The 21,108-nt window shown below is 40.6% G+C and overlaps 1 protein-coding gene across 1 annotated transcript in view; it reads left to right on the forward strand.

Moving 5' to 3' along the window:
- TRIO (trio Rho guanine nucleotide exchange factor) overlaps positions 1–21,108 on the forward strand; it is a 268,321-nt gene that overhangs the window by 152,153 nt on the left and 95,060 nt on the right. The window contains exons 26-33 of the mRNA XM_063298754.1: positions 443–512; positions 1,100–1,189; positions 4,051–4,143; positions 5,789–5,900; positions 8,650–8,840; positions 10,000–10,101; positions 11,047–11,189; positions 12,082–12,181. Of these exons, the coding sequence (XP_063154824.1) occupies positions 443–512; positions 1,100–1,189; positions 4,051–4,143; positions 5,789–5,900; positions 8,650–8,840; positions 10,000–10,101; positions 11,047–11,189; positions 12,082–12,181 (901 nt within the window). The remainder of the gene's footprint in view (positions 1–442; positions 513–1,099; positions 1,190–4,050; positions 4,144–5,788; positions 5,901–8,649; positions 8,841–9,999; positions 10,102–11,046; positions 11,190–12,081; positions 12,182–21,108) is intronic.

Here is a 21,108-nt window from a genome sequence, read left to right on the forward strand (position 1 = left end):
TATGAAGCTTGGACATGTCAGAGCAAGCATGCTCATCCTGTAATAGTTTTTTGCCTGTATATAGTCAATGTTAGCTCATTTAAGTTGCAGTGAAGTCAGTAAATAGGAGCTAATTTTCCTTTTAGTTATTTCAATAAGTGTATGTTTTGTTTAATGCATAGGAGACTATGAGCTAACTCATCACAGCTAAAAGGCACCATATTTTGTACGTCTGGCAGGATTACAACATAACATAATCTGACATAGTATAGCTGTAGCTATAGCTAGATCATTGTTTTACCGGAACTATAAAGTGTAGTTTGGCTCTAAGACTAGACTGAATGGATAATTTTGCATAAGAATAATATGTTATGGCCACTAAGGACGATGTAATTACTTTTGAATTAGTATAAAATGGGAAAGGAACATGTTAATGGTTTTATTCAATCATTTTTTAAAACAGTATATTCCTGAAAGAGCTGGAGAAATATGAGCAGTTACCTGAAGATGTTGGTCATTGCTTTGTTACTTGGGTAAGATATTAACTTTCTCTTAATTAAATAATCAATTGTATTTTGAGTTGTAATCATCCTCACCTGAAAAATAAAACTCTGGTTGAAAAGAACAGATTTATAGGGTGAGATAGTGAAAACAATAGGGCTCTTTTGCTCAGAAGAGAGTCTTCCACCCTAACTGGTGATCGTAGAAAAGTATCTTTGAGTTATGGGATGTGAATAGGCATCCTGTGTCAGTTTCATATAATATTAAGGAACTGTACTTCAAGCTGTGGGAAGTAATATTAGCCTGAACTTAAAGCACCTCACATGTAATCTTTAACATTTATTGTTGCAGAAGATGCTTAAAGTTTAACAGGTGAGCTATTTCTTAGACATTTCTTATGATTAAGGGCACATCTGAACACATGTGTCTTGGGAGGCCTGATGAATCAGTTTACAACCTGACAAATATATTCCATTTCTTTCCTTTTGTAATAGTTTTATCCTCCTCCTTGCATGCCAGTTTCTTTACATAGCAGATTAAACTGAAATAATTCTTAACTAGGCGAATTTCCAGCAGATGGAGCTTTTTACAAATCTTTTCGATCTTTTTTTCTTTGCAGGCAGACAAGTTCCAAATGTATGTGACTTACTGCAAAAACAAACCAGACTCAACTCAGCTAATTTTAGAGCATGCAGGTGCATATTTTGATGTAAGTACAGGATCAAAGTGCTTTACTTGTACCTCTTGACCTTTGAAAGTACATTCGTGGGCATAGGAGACACATTTGCATGTGCATGTATGCAAACACCCAAGTTGAGAATTCAGCATTGGTTTTGAAAGGATATAGATGAAAGTAGCACAATTGAAATCTATGAGAACTCTCTTGTATTATAAAGGTACTGAATTATATTTCTGCAAGCCATAACGAGATCCACTGCCAGAATGTGCCTACCGTGTGCATTGCATAGACTTTTCAAACTCTTAATTCCTTGTTAAGAATATTACCAGCATTCCCATTATCATTTTTATTGAGGAATAGTACATATATCACAAGGAAATAGCTATTGACATAATTTTAACAGACCTTGAAAGTCCTTATTTAAAATGGAATACATTAATGCTTAAGCTTGAAATTAGATTTCCAGTAAGAAAGATTAATCATATTATTAGCCTTTAAATTTGTTTTGTATATAGTGTAATTGAGGCTCTAGTTGAAATGTATTCATAAAACAATATTTAAAGAGGTTTTTTAAATAATATTTATGAAGTAATGCGTACTTTTATTTATTTGGTATATGCAGACATATTTTGCTACAAGATCAAAAAAGCTAAGGCATAAGAACAGTTATAAGAAAACCATCTATTTTTAAAATATAACTACCAAACTAAAAGCAGCATCAGCTCAGGAACAAAACTAACAGGTTAGGCTAAAAAGTATGAAACACTTGTTTAAAGAGAAATATATTCAGTAATCAACAAAACACAGAATTCCAAGCCAATTATATCAGCATTCTAGAGGCATCAGTTTGGAAATTTATTTTCCATTGCTTTATGTACTCCACATTGGATAAGAGACATTTGTTGCATTAGTTAAAATAAGCTTTCCTATTGAAAAAAATTGAAAATATAGCATAAGAAAAACATACCCACTTTTCTCACACCTTTGAGTTCATAATGGATTTAGAAACATTTATGTCCTTCACTTAACTGCACTTGGGGTTGTAAATAGGAATGTTTTTATTTGTCAGATTTGTATCCCACCATCCCTTCAGGAATTTGATGGCATACACAGCGCTCCTTCTTCAATACACAAACAACCTTGTGAGATAGATTAGGCTGAGAAAGAGTGTCTGGCTCAAAGTCACCCACTGAGCTTGCATGGCTGAGGATGGATTTGAACCTAGAACTTCCCAGTGCTGGTCCAAAGCCTTTAACTACTACACCATGCTGGCGCTGAATGTTTGAAACAAACCCAATTCAAACGAGAGCCCTCTGATCTTTTTATCACAGCGAACAAAGCTTGATCTTGGCAGGATTCAGTTTCATTCTAATTCTTAAACTCTCACTCTGCCAAAAGTTGAAGATTATACCATTTGTGACATCATGATGACTTCAGAATGACATGACTTTATTCCAGTTACCTCAAGTCAGCTTGACTGTCCAGTGTATTTGTGTATATTCTTCATCTGAATCTTCTTATTAAGACATCGGTTTATATTCATATGCCCCAGGAAGAATTTAGTTCAGTTTGAAAGCCTGCTTCCGGTATTATTATTGTTGTTGTTGTTGTTGTTGTTTGAAAGAAGGATAGATACAGTGAAAGTGTAAGGTAAGACTGCCAGCTGTCAGTTACTGACACAGAATGAAATCAGTGACATAATGCACTGTGTTTTGCAAATCTTCAAATAGTAACTTTGGTGGGGGAGGCGGTTGTACCTGTAGCTCCCTCTACTGGATTTGGAGGGCCTGCTTTAAGAAAGGAGTTATCTTGAAATCAATAAGCAGTTCTTATATTGGCATACCACTTTCTTTGTCCAACACTAAACCACCCAATTTCGTACCTATATCTATTACACACACACATACAAAACCCTTCTGAATAAAACATTTCTCCTTGCAAAATCCTAAGATGCTTCAGCTATTTATGGAACAGAATGGAGCCAGAATAGGAACCAAAATATTTTTTGACGTATCAAAATGTTCAATAATAGAAAAAGAATGTCTCAGCAAGGTGGTCTTGCTTCACTTTACAAATAGAAGTATTATTTACACTTATTTATTTATTTATTTATTTAGCAACTTTATATAGCTGCCCATCTCACAAAACAGTTAAAAGCAAATATAAATAACTATTAAAACAAACATAAATAAAAAAGCAACATTTTTGCTACCATCATTGCACTTCAGAAATGTTGCTTTAAAGTACTGAAGCCAAATGAAAATGTGAAATGGTTTTCCCCAGGGCAGTTTACATCACAAAGCTAGATAATACAAAAACCAAGAGGGAAAGCAAAATAAAATTATTTGAATCTAAAGCAGGATTCTTCATGCTGATAGAAATTGGAGGAGGTACACCTGCCATAATTACACTATTCATTTAACAAAATATAGTAAGAGTAAGTAGTAGTTTGAATATTCTGTGTAGTGGAGTTGATGTTTTATGTTGCTCTAATACTTCACAACATGCCAGTGAAAGCTATTGTTTTGATACTTTAATAAATGACATGCTCATATTAATGAAATATGGAAGAAGTTTGCATATGTGCATAACCACCATTGGGCTCATTTGGATTCTTAATAAATATACAGCAGAAGTGAGTAACCAGAGTAATCTGTGTTTCAGATATTGCTGAGCTACAATTTCCTAGAGGCCCAGTTGGCATGGCCAGTGGTGAAATGGCTTCCACAGTTTTAATATATGGGTCAAGCATAAACATATGCTCATTGATCAGGAGCATGATAGTATTGATTTAAGACTTCCTCTCAGTTTTTATGATGAAAAAATTACCTGCAAATTTTCTAAGTTAGTTAATCTATACTTGGTTCTCAAAAGTTTAACTTCTATTGCAGGAAATACAACAGCGGCATGGCTTAGCCAATTCAATCTCATCTTACCTTATCAAACCAGTTCAACGGATAACAAAATATCAACTCCTTCTAAAAGTGAGTATCAGTATGGCCTTCACTTGTGTAATTGGGTACCCTTTTTTCATTAAAAAAATATGCTTTTTTAGAGACTGTTTTATTAGGCTACAGCTAAATAAAGGAACTCTTTATAAGCGATCCAACATACATGATGTTGTCCTAGTTTGGTACAAAAGGATTTTTAAAGAACTACTTGGAGATCACTGTGGAAAAAAATAAAGTAAAGATACCCTCAAATAACTCCTGGTAACATCTGGTGACATCTAACACTATGTACTATTTGGACTGAGCCTGATTGCATTTGTGATTTCTAAACCAACCATTTGTAAGAACCTGCATAGCCTGCAACCCAGACCCCTAGTATGTAAGGTCAAGAAGCTTAAGAAGAACATGTTTAAATGAACATGTATCTACTCTGCATACACTCTTAGATTTCATGGATCAACTCTTGTTACTAGGTTACTTTATTTCCATTTCCCTCTGTACTGATTTTAATTTAAAATGTTGCCTATCTTTCCTTTACACTCAAGTGTGCAGCTAGCAACAAAGTGACTTTGTGCATCACAAAGCAGTGTTTCTGCGCACTTCAACATACTGTCAAGGGACCAAAAAGCCCATTAAAAGCAATTAAAGGAGGCTTAACAGATGGTAGAAGGTGCATATGAGTAAGTAGTGGAGACTCAAGCAACCTGTATGTTAAAAGAGCTATGTACAAAACAATTAAAATAAAAACAGAATAAAATACAACCAATAATTAAAAAAATAAATAACCTGACACAACATAAAATAGCAGCAGACACTGAACTGACGCCTCATAGTCAATATAACCAAAAAGCAGGCCTGCCCAGAGGGCCCCAGACTTGACAGGAAAGCCAAGTTTTCAAGGCCAGCAGTGTTGGGGCAAGCCTTATCCCAGGGGGATAATGTTCCAAGGGGTGGGCACCATGGCAGAAAATTTTCCTTAATTCAAATCCTATATTGTTTCCCAAATGCATGGGAAATAATAATACATTGGAATAAAACACCAACCTCTAACAAAATTTTTGTTTATCAGAATGTGTTAGGCTCATAGGCATTCTCAGAAAATAAATATGGCTTTCTTTGTAAGTATTGTATGCTAATCTGCCCATGAAGAAGAAGAAAAAGATAAACAACATGGCAGAGAGCATCATCAAGCTAGAGCAGATTGGTGGGGAACAATATCACCAGTTTTCTTTCTGGCAAATGGGTGTTTATTTTATTGTGTAACAGCCATTTTATGGGGGCACCCACAAGATGCTTTCAAGACTTCAAATGTGACTACCAAATACTTGTAATGTAGAGGAATAGGTCTGGGTTTGCCTAATGACTTAAGCCTCCCATTTAATTTACCTGAAACATAGGTAAATCAAATAACTGAATCTTCACTATGATATAAACCCCACCGCTCATGTACCTATGTTTGATGTCACAATATGAAGTATGAAAGAACAGAACTTGTGTCATGTTGTCACAATGTCCACTTCGTTCTTCTGGCATCATTGTAGTTAGGAACAGACACCTGTATCCCAAAGGTCCCAGGTATGAATACTGGCATCTTATTAAAACGCTGCAAATGATATGTTTTGGGAAGCTAAGATTTAATAGAGATAAAACATTGAATAGTAATGTGGTCCCTTTACAGGAGCTACTCACCTGCTGTGAAGAGGGTAAAGGTGAGATTAAAGATGGCTTAGAAGTTATGCTTAGTGTGCCAAAGCGAGCCAATGATGCCATGCATCTCAGTATGCTGGAAGGTAAGATTCATGGTCATTACTTTTCTGTGTACTCTTCTAAGAAATTATCAAATGCTTGTTTAAAGTAGGCTTATATAAAGCCATTTCTTGATCTTCTGAAACATCTTCTGAAGGGTTTTTTTTCTATAACCTGAGAAATAGGGTTGTAGAAAAAGTAATTTGCAGGAGACATTGCTTATATTGCGGTTAAAAGTATTTGAAACCAAATCTGTTGTATCATTTGACCATGACTAAGTATGAGCTTTTTAACATTCTTTTTTTGATCAATGGAGAAGAATGCAGCTAATCAGCCTCTTGTAATCAGTTCCTGTGGTAAAGTTACTAAGCAGCAAATCTGGTCTAAAGTCACCTGAATTTGGGCAACTTCTTACTATTAAAACTGTGATCATATTATGCCTAAATGAAGTACAAAGTAGTTTTGAAGAATCCTATTCAGGCAAAGCAGAAAATATGCAGGTGTACAAATGTATGCATTTGTCACTCACAAGTAAAACAACAGTAAAAGAGGTCTCACCATTGTAATCTTAATTCAACTCTTCCAGCAAGGTTCCATCTAGAATTTTTGTCATTTGACTGTCTGTTGACAGGCCATTAAATGTTTGCAGTTAAAAAAAACATTTAATGGCCTCTGAAAAAGCTGGTTTGACAATGAAATTTTATATTAATTATGCTGTCATATAAGTTAGGACAGCACATTACATTTAAGAAATTTAAAAATGTTTTTAACAGAAGGGCTATTACTATAACATCTTCCTTGATGGATTCTCACATAGACAGTATAATTTTTCTATTTGCTATCATGGTGTTTCACTTCTTTCGGACATGTTCCAGTTGGAGCCTCCAAATATGAATAAAAGTTTGTGAGGCTGTTACTACAGATATATTAACAGAATTGTTGGAGTAAGTGTGGAATTCAAGATTAATAGTCACTTTGTCACAAAATATGTGGGTAGACTATATGAAATATTCTAATATTTCTCTTTCATAGTCATTCTTTCAAACAAATGATGCTGAATGTTTGTGTAGCAGACATGTAAATGTGGTAAATGAAAGCATTTCATTTTAGAAACTAATCTCTAAATCTCATGATGCATCTTTTTTTTTTTTTGGTAGTTCTTTGACAGATTAAGCTGATAGTTAAAAAGAATTATTTGTTATTTCTGAATACATGTGTTTTCTGCTTGGGGAGGCATATCTAGTCATGATATAAATATTGGTTTACCTTTTTTGTCATTATGTTTTAATATTTTGATATCTGGCTAGTATATACATTTTAATGCAGATTTTTATATTGGCTACATCCTTATTTTAAATAAAATACTTGTTATGTGGCTTTAGTAAATCAATGTCCTCATAATGCTAAGGATGACATTCATTAATTGAGATTTCTTCCAGTATCACAAGTTCTTTATAATGACTGGCAATTTAGATGATTTCATTTCCAAATCACTAGTTAAGAAACTATGACTATGCTGTTTTATACAGAATGCCATGTTTCCTTTTTTAATAGCATAATTTAGCACTATATTAAACAATATACATATAAAAGTTGAAATGAAGTAATTTTTATATTGCCAGAAATTTTTTTGATTGGGAACCAGTTTATTCTAAAATGTGGTAAGGGGGACAATTTTGAGAGCCTTTCTGTTCAAATCAGTCTAAAACTTAAAATTCAACCATACATGTATCAAGTTCTAATTGTTTTAAGATTTCATCTAGAAGTAGTACAAAAGTCAAGGAAAATATATTTCTTGGAACAAAGTGTTATATGATCTGGGAAGTATAGCATGAGATTCGATTGGGCATCTCTTGGATTAGGCTGATGCTTAGTTCATCATATATTTTAGAGCAACAGAAAAATACCACATTGCTGCTTAGTTTTTCTTAAAAACACTAACTGCATTAGTTTTCCAACATATACTGTAAATGTTGCTTAAATGTTAAAATGTTAGTACCTAATAGCTAATTAATTAAATATTGATTATTATAATTGCACATTAAATCAAAGAGAGTAGTTTTACAACTTTGTAATTGTAAGGAAATCCTGCCAAGGAATCTTTATACTTTGCTATCAAATCTTATAGCATGTTCTGGTAGATATGCAGGCAGTCCTCATTTAATGACCCTAATGGGGTCTGACAAGTCCCCTGCTAAATGAAGGGGTTACTAAGTAGGAAATCATGTGACCGTGACTGTGCTTTCTGGCTGGAAAGAGACAAGACTACTCAGTTTCACACCTTCAGCTTTTTGCCTCCTAACCACTCCCCCGCCCTTTGGAATGCTTGAGTGCCTGCTTACTGCCTTATACACACTGAAAGCAATGCAATTGCACTGCATGTACTGATTGTAATGCAATCTCATGTCTGAGGGACACTGGGAAAGTCATAAATGGTCGTAAATGGGCCATAAAGTTATTTTTTCAGCACTGTTGTAACTTCGAATGGTCGCTGAACGAATGGTCGGTAAGTGAGGACTACCTGTATGCAGTCTTTGTGAAGCTTAAACTGCAGAAATTAGAGTATACAGTTCCCCTCATGAACTGGAATACATCCAACCTCTAGGTATAATTTAAAGGAAATATTGGTGATATAAACCTTATATGAGTTTATTAAAGGACAGCTTTCAGGACCTTCTAAGCTTCTAAGGACTTCCTGGAATAGGGATAAAAAACTAAGTTTCATCACACACCCATGTCTCTTTCTTTCTCCCCTGTCCGTCCTTCCTCGAATTCCTCCAACTTGCTTCTTAGGTTTTGATGAGAACATTGAATCTCAGGGAGAACTCATCCTTCAGGAATCCTTCCAAGTATGGGATCCAAAAACTCTCATCCGGAAAGGACGTGAAAGACACCTCTTTCTTTTTGAGATGTCGCTTGTCTTTAGTAAAGAAGTGAAAGACTCTAGTGGAAGAAGTAAATACATCTATAAGAGCAAGTTGTTTGTAAGTTTGAGAAATTACTATTACACTGAAAAAAAGCAAAGCCAAATATAGTTGTGAACAAGTAGCAGGTGGGCTCAAATGTTGCAAAAGAAAGTGAACTGCTCTCAGATTTTTCTTAAAACAGCTCCAGTTTGTTGGTTGAGTTAAGACATAAATAGATGATTGAACATACCAAAAGAGGCTGGTAACTCTTTTGGACACTAAAGAATAGATTCTGAAATATTTTGAAAAGTATTCTCTTAAGCAGATGGATATACCACTAGCATTATTCCTTAATCATGAAACTGGTCTATGGTAAAAAGGATATTTCAAGGGCATATATTGCTGGTCATTCCAATTTGCATGGAAGCTTTTGATTAATACAATGAAACGTTATTCTGCTTCTTGACAGATATCATTGAAAGCCTCTCTTTCTTCTGTGTAGAGTTACTATTTTATTTTGCAGTATCCTTTTCAGCCTCTCATAACAGAATACAGAAAAGAGGTAGAGAAGCAGCTGCTAAATAGGGCTACAGGAAGCTTCAGTTAGGTTGGAAAAAAGATCTTAATTTTTTTATAGGAGACTAAATATTCTAAAAAAGCTGAGGCATCTTTTTAGACACCTTATCCCAGGACTCATTGGAACACTAATAAAATAGATTAGAATGGAGTCTAATTAATATTTCAACCTATAAATCAATAGCTTTTAGCAACTGCTAATTATATTATGTCCATCTAGTGGGATTGTGGGATAAGCACTTGATGTTATACTAGATTATAGATCCATCATTCATGTTTTATTTAATAAGTTTTCATTCAGTCAGCTTTCCAACTCTTTGCTCTCAGAATATTCAAAGCAAAGCTTTTTTATTTAAGATTATGTCAGATCTATCTTTGGAAATTAGAAATTACTTAACAGAGTTTTAGTGATTGGCAAAGCAGAGGGAATAATTAAAAGTTATCCATAGTATAAGAATGAACCAAAGGGCTGTGAAATTGAAACCAGCCAGGAAATAATAAGTATCCCACACAACTGCTTATCATCTATTTTGACTTTTGTCTAAATATTTTTGGTGATTAAGAGGTAACTGATTTTTTAAAAAATCCATTAAAATGCCTTTTCTTATTACAGAAAGTTTTCCCATAACTAACAACTAATCCTTCCTCCCTTAATTTTCAGACCTCTGAGTTGGGTGTTACAGAGCATGTAGAAGGTGATCCCTGTAAATTTGCACTGTGGGTTGGAAGAACTCCTACTTCAGACAATAAAATTGTGCTAAAGGTAATTGGGAGGTATTCATATTTCAAAGCAAAGTGGGAAACCTCTGAGGGTTCAAAGCATGCAGTTCAGCCTTCTGACAGAGGGGCATTATTGTTTTTGTTTTGCTCTGGAGGCTATTTTGAAAACAAGAAAAAATTGTGCCGCTGAAAATTGGCCATTTTAAAACTGAGTTTTAGTGGTACAATCTCAGAATTCTGGAAGCTACTTGCAAACTATATGCTGAGGGTTCCCATCCCTGATGTTAAGTGCCTTTCTGTTTAATTGAATTTTCATTTTTAAATAGACACGTGACTCATAATACCCAAAATTCAAAACATCACTCATGTCTTGGAGTCCATATAGCCAGCAACAGGTCTACAAAGTCAGTATAACGTTGGTAATAGATTACAGCTGGTTCTGGGAACCAGTACTTAGGAGTGCCAAAGTAGGCTTCTTTTTATTTTATTTTTTTCTTTTTCTCAAAATTGCTGGTTTGTGTAAGGTTTCATCTGCAAGTTTGAGTTATTTCCTGTAACTTAACCATGGGAAAGTGGCAAACAATGAGACGTAACACTTACTATGAACAGTGTGCCATCCTAGCAACTCACACAAACTTTTGTGCCAAGAAACTGGAAGTATCTGTGTGTAAATTTTGAACATGATTTTCCATTGCCTCTAGTAGGTCTTCCATTATACTACAGGTTCCTGACTTGCTGTCATAATCCCAAGATACTTGTATATAGATCAAAGATATAAAAGGCATGAAGCAGGTCTTATCTTAAAAACAACAAATAATTTATTGAAGAAATAGGTATCATTCATTTTTCAGAGCTGAAGAACAAAAATATTGCTACAAATGATTTGTATCATTCTTCTTTAATACATTCTGTTACTTGGTGAGCACAGCTTTTTGACTGTCTATTCTTAATGACATACTAAAACAAGAAATTATTCTGTATCTTCAAGGCTTCTAGTATTGAGAACAAACAAGACTGGATCAAACATATCAGAGAAGTAATACAGGAAAGAACAATTCATCTCAAAGGAGCCTTAAAAGAGCCCATTCACATTCCTAAAACTGCACCAACAACAAAACAAAAGGGAAGAAGGTCAGTAGAAATCCAGTCTACTGCAGAAAATGGTTCTTGTCTTTTATGAGATCCATCTTAACAGAGTGGCTGAAGTATCTTTGGGGAAGTACATTCTGATTCAAGGTTCTGACCCACCTAAACATGTTTTAACTTAATATCTTACAATTTAGTATCATGACCCAGAATGCTTTTTTTAAAAGCATTTTTAGGTAGGTCAGAACCTTGAATCGAGGCATGTGTCCTTTTTAGTGTTTTTTTGGCCAGGCTATTTTACCAGGCTTATGTTGAATAATGTAATTTTTTTTTTATTCAATTTCTGTAGCCACCCATCTTAGCAAGTGACTCTGGGTGGCTTACAACAATAAAAACCATTAAACCATTATAATTAAAATGGTTACAATACAAAATAAATATATGTGGCTGCCAAGAAAACAATGTAAGATGTTAATACAACCAAGAAATGGGACCATTACCACACTCGGGGCCCCATGCCTGGGCACATAACCAGGTCTTCATGGCCTTATGAAAGGCCAACAGGGTCGGGGACATCCTGATCTCTGAGGGGAGAATATTCCAGAAATGTATTGATTTCTTGTAAAGAATGGTTGAGATCAATAATTTCCATGACAGTAGGGTAATGAAATTAAATTATCTTTGTGCAGTTCATTTTTGTGTATTTTAATGTGAACTTGTGCAATTGCTAATGTACATGAACCTTCCTGAGTTTATATTATGGGAAAGCTATGTTCAGTGGAGCTGAAAAGCTAAACCATATAGATCAGTGCAAAATCATCTGACTTCTTCCATGTATGTTTCCTAATAGCATTTTATTATCAAACTATGTCAGTATATATGGTGATGAATATTAAAAAAAATTCTGTTATAGACTTATAACACTTTATGTTTACAGAGATGGAGAAGACTTGGATAGTCAAGGAGAGGGTAGCAGTCAACCTGATACTATTTCAATTGCATCACGAACCTCCCAAAATACACTGGATAGTGATAAGGTAAGACAAAGATAGGGAACTTGCCTATTTCTTTTGTTGTATTTGTTATTTAGCACAACCTACAATGAAATCATGCATACATTTTCTGCCATTGGGCAATGTATCACATAAATGAGTCTCCAGAAAGCAGAAACCTGAAGCTTATTTATGAATTCGATCTTATGTTCATTTTTATATCCTGCGATTCTCCAGTAAGCTCAGAGCTGGTTGTATACTGTAAGTCTTCCAGATGGTCAGTAGCTCTACACTGCTAATGCTCAGGCACATTCAGTTTCAGCTATGAAAAACAGATCTGGTTCATTTTCTTTCAGCTGATGCAGCACCATTCACCTACACAAAAGAGATTATCTATATGCTTAAGAGAACACAAACATTTGTACAATTACAGAAGAAGGGAGATGGTTGTTCCCCCATAAATTGAGATTTGTATATATGTGAGGTAGGATAGGGGCAAGGAAAGGAGCAGAGGAAGAGTTCATGCATAAATGCCCCTCCTCAGATGCTTTCTTCTTTGGGCAGCCTTCTAATTTGAAAAAGGAAAATATTGAAGATGCAGCTGACTCTACCCCTTCAGCCTAACATTCCTCTTCAAAACACTTTCATGAAAGGAGATATTTCTTGCTCTACGTAGCTTCCTCATCTTAGAAGGATGAAGTTTAAGGAGTTCCTAAGTACATTGCACAACTAGCAAAACTTGAAAACTCTTCTATCATAATGAACATCTTGGCTTCCAGTATCTTGGCCTGGTACAAAATACTGGGATGATTAATTTAATATTTTAATATTTGTATTAAAACTAGACAGACAGATACAGATTTATATTCTTAAGAAGACATGCTAAGATCTAAAACTTCAATATTTCTATGCAAATAGATATTTATAGTTATGAGCCTATTAAGAATTTTATATATATATATATATATATAAATGAAGATCAACTTTGGGTAAGACAATCCTTAATTGGGGGCTTCTTAGTGGCTCTTGGTGTTTTGTTAATTATCTAGCTAAGAGAAAAAATAAATTTCTTATATTATAATAAATTATGAGGACTTCCAGTGGGGATATGGCAGACTGAACTGCTGTGCCCGCAGGCTTAGGGGGCAGAACTGACAATGCGGCAGGTTTTTCAGGTTCAGGCAGGTTTTTCCTGAAGCTCAGGAGTGTTTTTCTGGAATAAGAAAAACACCTGGAATCACCCCATCTGTCCTCCGGACTGCTGCTTGCAGCCAGAAGATTGCAAACAGCATTCGCACTCAACTGGTAAGAGCAGCCAGGAGGCTGGGACATCACCATTTCCAAGTCGCACTGTAGCCTTAAAGGGACACTAAGACCGGCCACCCCATTTCTAAATCACCCAATTTATATTTCTTTTAAGTATGCTTACCCCAAGAGAGCCTTTGTACAGCAAAGAGAAGCGGGTTCTCTTGGTGCTTATCATTATTTTTGGGATTAATTTTTTAAAAAAACTCTTTTTAAGTTTTGGAGTTTGTTTTCCATCCAAATATTAAGGAGGATTGAGCATAAATAATTGTCTCCCTGTTATTATTTTTGTACTAAATTTGAAGGTATTAGCATTTTCCTACATGTTGAATTGGCTGTTTTGAACTTTCTGTTTTCTGCTTCTACTCTCCCTGGGGAACGGTCTGCATATCTCACTTTCACTTGTGTAAATACGTTCCAGAATTCTTTCATATCTTCGACTTTTGCTGGTTAAGCTCCTAGGGGGTGCCGTAATCTACTGCTTGAGGCATGGAGGATTCTAAACAGACTTTCTCTGACTTTCACTGAGATTTTAAACAGATTCTTTCTGATTCCTATCAAGTTTTTATGCAAGGCATTCAGGATATTGTGGAAAATATGAGGTCTAAAATGTGTCATCTGGTTGGGGATGTGGATGAAACTGAGGAATCTAACAGTGACAGAAATGTCTCTTCTAAGAGTGAGATCAGGACTTCTGTTGAAATGCTGGATGAAGATCAAGATAGTTGAGTTGAAGAAATTAAAGGGAGAAAGCGAGTTGCAAGCCATAAGTGAAATTGATCTTCTGATGGAATGCCATGGAAAAGAAGGGGTTACAATGTATGGGAGGTCTTCTGAAGAGAAGTCAGAGTTTTCAAGGGGGGGCAGTTGGGCTGTTCAATTTTTTAAAGAAAAAAGCTCTAGGCGCATTATGGGGATATGTAAATGCTCTGGTTTATTTTGAAGTAGGATAAGGGTTTAAGAATATTTATTTGGATTGCTTTTAGGGTTTGGCTGATTTCATTTATCTTTAACAATTTGGATTAAGATTATTAAGGTATAATAAAAAAATAAATGATTGGTTTTGGATTTAATATGATTAAGATTATTAAAATTGTTGTATTATCAAGTACAATGGCAGAAAATTTATATGTTTTTTAGTTTCATCTTTATCATAGTAGACAGAAATGTATAGAATAGTTGTAGGAAGGAAATAAATAAACGTTACCTTTGGGAGGGAGTTGATTAGGAGGTGTCTGTGTGTGTGTATGGGTATGGGTATATGTGTGTGTGTCTGTGTGTGTGTGTGTGTGTCTGTGTGTGTGTGTGTGTGTGTGTGTGTATATATGTATATATATATATATATATATACACACACACACTAATATAAGGGAAGGGAGCAACTGTATTTAGTGATTTTTATAATGTGCCAATGGAATGATTTATAGAAATAATGTGATTTTGGTTTAATATAGAGTAAGGGATTGATTATGGAAAATTGTTGTATATCCTTGCTGTTAAAACTTGGAAGTCACCTCTTTTTGTAATTTTGAAAATTTTTTCTTATGTTTCTACACTTCTTTAGTTTTTTCTTTTTTTCTTCGTAGTTTTTTTGTTTTTCTGTAGCTTTTATCTTTGCTTAAACTTAATAACTTTTTATAAAAAATAATTTATCTCTTTGGAAATATAGATAACAACCCTCAGTAAAATTACTTGCTAGAAATTGTTTGATAATTCTTCTAAATTTCTAATTTAACAAAAATGAATAACAGAATGGGCTTTGCCACCAGAGACAGTGATAGTTTGGTGTGATTAAAATCGACCAATTAAAAAATTCTGATCAATAGAATTATAAAGGTGTGTTATAACATCTGTTAATTTTTTTGTATAATCAATTCTTGATAATTCACTGAGATGGATTTGAAATAAATTTCTTGCCATAGAAATCACTGACTTCAGATCCAATCTTTTCCAATAATTTTAAAGACTTTCAAGAGTCATGTTTGATGTACAAGTTTTGAAATGGATTGTTTCATTTCAAATGATGTACTGTAGATAAATTCTACACATGCTATCTCCTGACAACAAAGCTGCCACTGGAAAACAGTCAAAGCTTTGCTCTGTAAATATCTACACAATACGTTTCTAAACACACAGGTATGGTAGAATTGAAGGACAGGAGAAGAGGATGGGGTAATAAAACTTTTTTCTGCATTATCCTTGTATGATTTGAATCAGGAACGGGCACCTAACTAGGGCTATGCTGTACACTTCTTCATTAGTCTGAACTAAGGTAATTTTGGAGAAAGTAATGAGAGATGACCATTGGAAGACCTGAAAGATCGGGTTAGGGGCAGATCATCCTGAAGAAAGTCTTATCTGTGTAGTTACTAAGAGTCAACACTGTCTTGATGGCACATAATCAATAAGAGATGGGATTAATAGTAGTGCTGAATAGTCAGTGATTTAAAAGAAATAGAATTTCAGTATGTTCGCCAGTTAAAGAAAAATAAAAGTCCTTTTGGAAATTCAGTGATGGTGTGTCATGCGCTGCCTGCCTCTGAATAATACTCAGACACTGGTTCGTGGATCAGGCTCTGATTTATTCACAGCGCAGTTACAGCGTCGGAAGAAAAAAGCTGAGAGTGACAGGAGCACGCCGGTGCGGGGTTTAAATACCCCGCGCCGGTCAGCGCCCCCTCACTCGCGGTCACGTCACCCCCCTTTGTCCAATACGTTGCCCTGCCGGTGGGTGAGGGGTTGTGAGGCCCCGCTGGCGTTCCGGGATCGCCCATCATCGGGTTTTCTATTCATCCGGTGATTGCTGTCAGCTGGGCGATCTCCGTTGTATTGGCGCTGATGGCTTGGGTGTGCTCCGTGATCCGTTTAGTTATTGTTTGTTGGCCGTTAGTCGTTGTGGGTTGATGGCTACTTATCTTGAGCCCCTTCACCTATTTCCTTGCTATTGTCATGTGTGCCATTGCGCTGATGACTTCAGCTCAACGGCACTCATGACATACTGCCCCCTGTCCGAATAGTGCTCCCCCCCGGTTTTCTGGTTTTTTTTTTTTTTTTTTTTTTTCGGTGGAGCTGTCAAACGGCACTTTTTTTTTTTTTTTTTTTTTCGAAATTCCCGCCGGAGTAGTTGTCGCCCCTCCCTTTGCTCCTCCCTCTACCACGTGCCTTCCCAGGGTGTGTCCATGGTGCGCATGCCCGGGTCCCGTCCTGGCGTGTGCATGCTCCAGCCACACCCTGTTTGTTTGGCTCAGTTCAGCGAGGAGAGAGGCGTGGCTGGTCAGGTGCTTATCAGCTCCAGGTAGGGCCCTTCTTTTTTTCCCATTTAAAGTGTGTCGCCTTTGTTGTATCTCCTGGGCGTTGCCCCCAGGTTGCCCTGTTGACTTGCTTGCCACTCCCCCGCGGCCGGGGGGCGGGGGAGGGTGCTGGCGAACGCTTGTCACCACCTCGTGGGCCCGGGGCGGGGGGAGTGAGTCCCGGGGGGGGGGAGGTCCACCCAAGTCGCGGGCTTGGGGGGGCCCTTTCCCTTGGGGCACGGGAGGCGGGGCGGGACCTGTGGGGGGGGTTTGGCTTGCTGACCTTGGTTGTGGCTTGTCGGGGTATGCCCGGTGAAATGCTCTGGTTAGGTCAGGCGCGTTAACGTTGTGCGCCGCCACCCATTCCGGGTGGGGGAAGTGTTTCCACCTGACCAGATAGTGTAGAGTTCCTCGTTGCTTGCGGGAGTCGAGAATGTCCCTTATCTCGAAGTGGTGTTGCCCGTCGATCATCACCGGTGAGGGCTGTGGCGTGCTTGGGTGCCATCGGGAGGTGGTTGCCGGTTTCAGGAGGTTGGTGTGGAACACCGGGTGGAGTCTCCGTAGGTTGTGTGGCAGGTCCAAGCGTATTGCTACCGGGTTCACTATTTGGATGACTCGGAACGGCCCGATGTACTTAGGCCCCAGTTTTTTCGAGGGTTGGGTTGACTTTAGGAACTTGGTGGATAGGTAGGCCATATCCCCCGCTTGGAACGTCGGTTGTTGGCGCCGGTGCTTGTCGGCCTGCTCTTTGTAGGCTGCCTGTGCATCCTTCAGCGCCGCCGTGATTACTGGCCATGCTTCCGCGATCTTCCGTCCCCAGTCGCTAGCGTCCACCTGGGGTTCCGGGGGTTGAGGTAGCTCCGGTATGGGGACGAAGTCGCGCCCCGAGACTACTTCAAACGGAGTTTTCCCCGTGCTCGTGTGGACGGCGTTGTTGTATGCGACTTCGGCGAACGGGAGCAGTTCAGCCCAGTCGTCTTGGTGGTAGTTAGTATATGATCGTATGAATTGCTCTAAGGTGGCATTAAGAACCTCTGTGGCTCCGTCCGTCTGGGGGTGCCAGGCCGTAGATAGGGCCTGTTGGGTCCCCGTCAGCTTTAGGAAGGCCCGCCAGAATTTGGAGGTGAACTGTGTGCCCCTGTCGGTCACCACACGTGCGGGACATCCGTGTAGCCTGTACACGTGGATGAGGAAGAGTTTGGCTAGCTGTTGTGAGGATGGGACCGACGTGCAGGGGATGAAGTGGGCCTGCTTTGAGAAGTAATCCTTCACCACCCAAATGGCCGTTCTCTTCTGGCTGGGTGGGAGGTCCACTATAAAATCCATAGAGATTTCCTCCCATGGGCGGGAGGGTTCTGCCACCCGTTGTAATAGCCCCGCGGGTTTGCCTGGTGCCCGTTTGGCCCTAGCGCACGTTGGGCAGGACGCTACGTAGGCTTTTACGTCTCGCCTGAGCGCGGGCCACCAGAATTGACGCCGTGTTAGGTGTAGGGTCTTGAGGAACCCAAAGTGTCCCGCTTGTTTGGCGTCGTGTGACCTATGCAAGATCGCCTGGCGTTGCGAGTCCGGGACGTAGATTCTGCCTTCCCCCCATGCTAGGTCCTGTGCCATCGTTACCTTGTCGGGGTTTGCCAGGAACCAGGGTTCGGTTTTGAGGGCGGCGGCGAGGCCCATGCGCATTCCCCCTGGTAGTTGCGGTTGGCTTCTTCTGGTCGCCGGTTGTCCCGCCGTTGGCTGCGCCGTAGAGTCGAGCTGCCTCCGCGCGCCGCTTCGGGTGGTCACGGCCATCCCCAGTTGCGAGGCGGATAGGACCGTCCCAATGGTGTCTGGGGCGGGCTCTTCGTCTTGGGGCAGTCGGGAGAGGGCGTCGGCCAGGAAGTTCTTTTTGCCCGGCATGAACTTCAGCTGGAAATTAAAGCGGCTGAAGAATTGGGCCCATCGGACCTGTTTTGGGCTAAGGCGTCTGGGCGTTCGTAGGGCCTCGAGGTTCCGGTGGTCGGTCCAGACCTCGAATGGTTGGGTGGCTCCCTCGAGTAGGTGTCGCCATGTCTCTAGCGCTGATTTCACCGCGAAGGCTTCTTTCTCCCAGACGTGCCATCGCCTTTCTGTCTCGGAGAACTTCCTTGACAGGTAGGCGCATGGTTTCAGGAGTCCCGTGGGGTCTTTCTGTAGCAGGATGGCTCCCAGGGAGAAGTCTGAGGCGTCGGCTTGGACCACGAACGGCCGTTCTGGGTCCGGGTGCGCGAGGATTGGCTCCGTAGTGAACAGCGCTTTCAGCTTGTTGAATGCGGTCTGGCACGCGGGAGTCCAATTCAGCACTGTGCCTGGGTTCTTGGCGCGTCGGGTGTCCCCCACCCCTTTGGTTTTGAGGAGGTCCGTTAGGGGGAGGGCTATCTCTGCGAACCCCCGGGCGAATGACCTGTAAAAATTCGCGAATCCGAGGAAGCTCTGTAGTTGGCGTCTGTTGCGGGGGCGCTCCCAGTTTAGCACCGCTTCGACTTTTGCGGGGTCCATTTCGATGCCGTCCCCGGAGATTCGGTACCCCAGGTAGTCTAGGCGCTCTTTGTGAAACTCGCACTTTGTAGGCTTGGCATAGAGCTGCGCCCTTCTGAGCTTGTCGAGGACTTGCCTGACTAGGGTCACATGTTCCTCGTGCGTTTTTGTGTAAATAAGGACGTCGTCGATGTAGACCAGGACCCCTTTGAACAGATGTTCATGCAGTACCTCATTGATGAGCTGCATGAACACCCCAGGGGCCCCCGCGAGTCCGAAGGGCAGTACTTTGTACTGGAAGGCGCCTAGGGGGCAGTTGAACGCCGTCTTCCATTCGTCCCCCTCCCTGATTCGGATGCGATAGTACGCCTCGCGAAGGTCCAGTTTGGAAAAGACTTTGCCCGTGGACAGGTGGGCGAGCATGTCCTTCACCAGGGGTAAGGGGTATTTGTTGGACAGGGAAGCCGCGGTTAGGCCCCGGTAGTCGGTGCAGAGCCGTAGGGTGCCGTCTTTCTTCTCCCGGAATAAGACGGGGGCTCCGACCGGTGAGCATGCTGGCTCTATGAATCCCCTGTCTAGGTTTTTATCGATGAACTCCCGGAGGGTTGCCATCTCCTTCGGGGTCATCGAGTAGATCTTTGGTCTAGGTAAGGGGACGTCGGGCAGTAGGTCGATCCGGCAATCCGTCTTGCGATGGGGGGGTAGTTGGTCAGCTTCTGCCTCTCCGAAGACCTCGGAGAAGTCGGCGTATTGTTCCGGTAGGTCTGCTGTGGTAGCGGCGTTGTCTTGTGTAGTCGCCTCCGCTCGTCCTACAGTGGGGTTGGTTCTGCCCGCTGGAACTGGTGCTCGATACTCGCCGTCGCCGAATGTGAAGGTGCGGGTCTCCCAGTTGATCCGCGGGTTGTTTGTCGCGAGCCATGGCATCCCCAGGACTGCAATGGGCCGTCCGATGTGAGTGACGACGAACGATGTGCGCTCGGTGTGAGTGCCCATTTGCAGGGTGACCGGCTCGGTTTGTAGCGTGGCTGGTTTCCCTCCCGCTGTGGAGCCGTCCAGCTGGTGGAATGCCAGCGGCGTGGGGAGGGGGAAGCAGCGGAGGTCGAGTTTGGCGACTAGGTCGGGGTGGATGAGGTTTTTTGAGCACCCCGAGTCCACTAGTGCCGCGGCCGTGGTGGCTCCGTTGCCGGCAGAGAGTTTGATTGCTGCCATTATTACGGGGCTTTCGTCGTTCCGTTGAGGTGGTCCGCGCTGCTGTCCCACCGCCTGCCTCGCCACGCGTTTCAGGGCAGGCGGGGAGCTTTTCCCGCCGGCTGGTCGGGGTCTGCGTTATCTTCTTCCCCCCAGTAAGCGTCCCAGCCTTCCTCTGGTGTCGCTGTGGCCACGGTCATTCAGCGGTGAGGGGGCGGCCCCAGGTTGGGTGGTTTGGGGCTAATTTTCGGGGTGGGTTTGGGCGCACTGGTCGGCGGTCGGTTGGCGAAGCAATCCACCGTCTTGTGCCCTAATTTGCCACACCTCCCGCAGGGCTCCCGATTGAATTTCTTTTTTGGGTATATGGGGCCGGCCATCCCCACGTGTGGTGCGGGTACCTTTTTTCCGGCATAGTTTGTGTCTTCCGTGGTTGTCATGAGGAAGGTGCGGTGCGCGTGTTCGGCTTTCCCCGCGAGGTGGATCCACCCGTGTAGCGTTTCTGGGTCGTCGCGGTAGAGGGCCCATTGGAGAACGTCGCGATTGAGCCCCCTTTTGAACATTTCCAGCAGGGTGGTCTCGGACCAGTCGCTGACCTTCCCCGTGAGGGCTTTGAACTCCAGGGCGTAGTCAGGGACCGTGCGTGTGCCCTGTTTAAGTCTTTGGAATGCGCTTTTCGCCCTTACTTTGGCTAGGGGG

The sequence above is a fragment of the Candoia aspera genome, chromosome 3 (genome assembly GCF_035149785.1).
Source record: "Candoia aspera isolate rCanAsp1 chromosome 3, rCanAsp1.hap2, whole genome shotgun sequence".
Taxonomy (NCBI): Eukaryota; Metazoa; Chordata; class Lepidosauria; order Squamata; family Boidae; genus Candoia; species Candoia aspera.